Source organism: Gekko japonicus, unplaced genomic scaffold, assembly GCF_001447785.1.
Source record: "Gekko japonicus isolate JY-2015 unplaced genomic scaffold, Gekko_japonicus_V1.1 scaffold361, whole genome shotgun sequence".
In the NCBI taxonomy this organism is placed as follows: Eukaryota; Metazoa; Chordata; class Lepidosauria; order Squamata; family Gekkonidae; genus Gekko; species Gekko japonicus.
This window is the reverse complement of record NW_015174852.1, coordinates 205575-209960: the sequence shown is the minus strand read 5'-3', so window position 1 is coordinate 209960 and position 4386 is coordinate 205575. Positions and strand designations below refer to the sequence as shown.

The following is a 4386-nucleotide window of genomic DNA, read 5'->3' as shown; positions in this document are numbered from 1 at the left end:
AAAAAGAGCTAGTACTATTGTGCCTGTAATGGAGTGTAAAATAATTCCATCATTCATGACATTGCTTTGGAAGAGTACCATCTTTCCATTTAAAGGCTTGTTCAGGATTTTAAAAGGAGCTGTTAACTTTTTGAGTATTCGCAATCACCGGGCAGTGAATGCAAACCTTGACACGGACGAATTGTATAGACTGATGTTGTGATGTGAGTGCTTTGGACAGAGTACAGCGAAAGCCCCATATGACCTAATTCACAGAGTTGCCTTTCTGATTAAGGACGAGTTGGTTTGCCTTGCTGATGACTTCCAGTATAGAAGTAAATGGTGTGAAATTTTGTACTTCTAACACCATACAACTGATTTCAATGTGTCTTTCCATTTCAGGTTTTAGAGGCAACACGGTGAACGGACTGTGGCTTTAGTCCAGAGAGAACTGCCTACCATGCGCTAGGACACAGAGTTTGCGGATTATTTTACTTGAGTGCTTCTGGATTATAAAGAGGGAAACAGTGAAAATGGGGAGGAAGAAAATACAGATCACAAGAATAATGGATGAACGAAACAGACAGGTGAGAAATGAAGAGTCCTTGGAAATGCCATACGTTCATTTTTTAAGTGACCGATTGCACTTCGGAATAGAACTGTTCTCCTTTCTTACTTTTGTCTTCGAGTGAGTCCATGTTTGACTGTAAGGACTCTGGAATCTGCATCTCTCTGTGTTTGGCAGAATCTAGTACAACACAGGCTGTTGAATGTGGAGGAGGTGCCCACAGGGAGGGGCTATGGTTCAAATGGTAGACGATTTGCTTTTTCATGCAGAAGGCTGCGGGTTCAGTCCCTGGCATATCCAGTTAAAAAGGATCAGGTAGAACGTCCTGGAGAGCTGCTGCCTCACACTGTGGACGAGACTGATCAAACTCAGTGGAAGGCACCTTCAAGAGGGTCCCACTGGACTGCTTTTGTTTATTGTGCAAGACTGACCCCTTCCCCCATGCATATTTGCCCGTGTGATCAGAGACTGTAGCCAGCAGCCTGGCCAACAGTAGCAATCTTTCCCCCCCTATTTTCCTCTGCAGGTTTAGGCTCTCTAGCTTCTAGATCAGGGTGCCCCATTCTTGTTGAACTTGTGGAGAACAGGGAATGGGCATCCCCACAAATGTCTGCTACCGGGGGTGGAGGGTTGGGACCAGTCGCAAAATACTGGGAAATTGCAAGCCAGGCAGCCTTGTACCGTGAAGCCAGTTGCTCCGTGTTCTCCTGGAGGTGGAGGAAAGCCAGGATTGGCTTTGCTTTGGGGAAGAAGCAAGCGAGCATCAGGAAACCCCTTGGTAGGTGCCCTGGCACCCATGGGCACCAGGTTGTGTATCACTGTTACTCAAGGGTCATTTCATAGAAAAAGAGGTGCAGGAGCTCATTAGCATAACTCATTAGCATAGCTTATTTGCATATGCCACACCCCCTGACATCACCGGAAGTGTATCAGAAGGCAACACCCACTGCTCAGGCTCCACTGTTCTGTTTTGGATTGCTAGCTATTGGGGGGGGGGGAATGTGCGGATCTGTCCTCGCAGCGGAGGGAGAGCTTGTACCTGAATAAACCTTGTTCTTAAAGGTGCCACTGGACTGTTTTCAACCGGGGGGCCGGGGGGAGCTCTGCAGCTTACCTGGCTTCTTCTTGCTCTGACTGAGGGCTGCTGGGAGCAGGGGGCGGGGCTTGTTGCATGTGCCCGCCCCCTGGGCTCTTTACTGCTGGAGCTCCACTCCTCTGCGCTCCTGCAGGAAATGACCCCTGCTGTTACTTACGTTATGGACATAACGAGATAGTGAGATTGCCTGCTAGGCACTGGCTCTTCTGATATCTATCTGGTGAACGTGGGAAGTTTGCCTGAGATCTTTGCCGGGCAGTTGTAACCTTGTATGTGTGACACTCTTATAGGGTGTGTGATAGGAAATGCTGCTTTGGGACGTTTCCCCTCTGAGCCTGTGTGCGCACAAAGCTGTTGTGCCTGTTTCAGGCAAATTCAGGGGCTTCTGCTCTCCCTCTGGACTTATTGTCCCTGTATCCCTCTCATGCATACCCAGCCGGTCTCTTTCCTCCAACTCTTTCAATATGAGAGCCAGGATCTGAGAGACCCAGGTTCAAATCCCTACTCCACCATGGAACTCGCTGGGTGCCCCTTGGGCCGCTCATGCACTCTCAACCTACCTCACAGTCTGGTCGTGAGGATAAAATGGAGAAGAGGAGAATGATGTAAGCCACTTTGGTTCCCCACTGGACAGAAGATTGGAGTATTAATTAATTAATTAATGAAACAATAAGCCAGTGTAACACCTAAATAAAGTTAAAAATCAGATGAGCTACAAAAAGAGTGTCTCCTGGAACATTTTCAGCAATTAAAACCTTTTGGGCTTTCTTTATCCCTCACCAGTAAAACATTGCTGTGAAGAAAATCTTCTGTAAGGATTGAGGTGACGTAGTGACATAGTGTTTCACCCTAAATAAACTGCGTCATTCATTTAACCAAAAACTTGATTTAATGGCATCCTCTTTCTCCCCGTTTAGTGCTGGCAGAACAGATGTGGTTATTGATTGTAGATATTTATAGCCACCTCATTGAATTGATTAAGAATGTGTATTTTTTTTGGAGGGGTTTTTTTAAATCTTTTAGTACTTCTTCCTCTGAAAGCAAGGTACCAATTAGAAGTGTGGTTTATTAAAAAAAATAAATTAAAACCCTAAGTAGTGAGATCAAAGAAAATTACTTTGATCAATGAGAACTGCTATCATGATTTAGTCAAACATGTTAGAGTGCTGGCTGTTTTAGCGTATTGCAGCAGAAATTAAAAGGGCTCTTCTGACATACTGTCAGATTTACTGTGGCGTAAGCTTTTGTTGACTAGAGGCCGTCTCATCAGATGTATGAAACATGTCATGAAAGATATATATATACACATTGGATTTGGATAGAGACAAAAAATGCAAACAGCTGTCATAAGTTGATCTTTCCCATTTTCCAGCCAGTTTGTAATGCAGAAATACACATCTGGTAGTGTTACTGAGCATAACTTTGCGAGTGTATTTTGTCTTCATTCATAAGTACCAATGTGGTGTAGTAATTAAAGTGTCAGACTAGGGTCTGGGAGACTCAGGTTTAAATCCTCACCCTGCAGTAGATGCTTCCTGAGTGCTTTTGGGCCAGTCACATACTGTTGGCCTAACCTACCTCACAGGGTTGTTGTGAGGATAAAATGGAGCCAAAAAAAGGGCGGAAGCCAGTGTACAAGAAGCAGCAAAGAACACACCACTGACTAAGAATAACAAGTATATAATAATCATATAAGCATAACAGCAAGTATAATATGAATCAATTGGCCAAGGTACAATAATAAAGCATAATAGAAGCACAGTCTACAGTCTTTCCATGTGTCTACTCCAAAATGGAAGCAAATATCAGAGTCCAAATTGAAGTGTAAGTCATCAAATTTTCTGAGCCTTAATCCTCCTTGACTGACCATTCTGGCTTAGTATATGCCAGTTTTTGAGATTGGGTTCCATTACAGCCATGCTTGAAAAAGAATTATTCGAAACGCGGCATCAGGCATCTGGATTACGGGTTGGCTTTTTATGGCTCAGAAAATTTGATGACTTACACTTCAATTTGGACTCTGATATTTGCTTCCATTTAGGATAAAATGGAGGACAGGAAATTGATCTAAGCTACATTGGGTACCCACTGGGGAGAAAGGTGGAATAGAACTGAATGAGTTTTGAAAAGCATGGTAACGATGGTGCTGCCATTTTATTCTGCTGTTTCGGTTTGCTGAGTAGAGAGACAGGGAAGTCTGAAAAACATTTCCCTTCAGATAGGATTATATCTAAACTCAGCATGCTGTATACAGAGTAACCGATACTCCAGGGGATTATAATTAACAGGAGTCTGTCATTGTAGTGGTAATTAGGAGCTCTTATCTGCTTGAGTGATCTGTAGGCCATTTATATAATTGAACTAGACTGAATAAAGTGTTGTAAACTAGCTATCAAAGCGACCAGTGCCAGCATTATCAAGTGCTACCCTCTTATCAGTAAAAGAATTACATGGGATCTAACAGGAGTCTGTCATTGTAGTGGTAATTAGGAGCTCTTATCTGCTTGAGTGATCTGTAGGCCATTTATATAATTGAACTAGACTGAATAAAGTGTTGTAAACTAGCTATCAAAGCGACCAGTGCCAGCATTATCAAGTGCTACCCTCTTATCAGTAAAAGAATTACATGGGAGAACTTATTTACCATTTTTGCAATAAGGTACTAAATAAAAAGCATTTTGCAAGTGAAAATAAGTGAATTTTCTTGCAATAATGAGGCAAAGCTTGACCTTCAGGGTTCCTT

At 43.1% G+C, this 4386-nt stretch overlaps 1 protein-coding gene across 9 annotated transcripts in view; it reads left to right on the top strand.

The window, feature by feature from the left end:
- The first annotated feature begins 381 nt into the window (after nucleotides 1-381).
- MEF2A (myocyte enhancer factor 2A) overlaps nucleotides 382-4386 on the top strand; it is a 93862-nt gene continuing 89857 nt past the window's right edge. For all 9 annotated transcript variants that reach the window (XM_015424561.1, XM_015424559.1, XM_015424557.1 and 6 more), the window contains exon 1: nucleotides 382-566. In XM_015424561.1, coding sequence (XP_015280047.1) covers nucleotides 513-566 — 54 coding nt within the window. In that variant the 5' untranslated portion in view covers nucleotides 382-512. The remainder of the gene's footprint in view (nucleotides 567-4386) is intronic.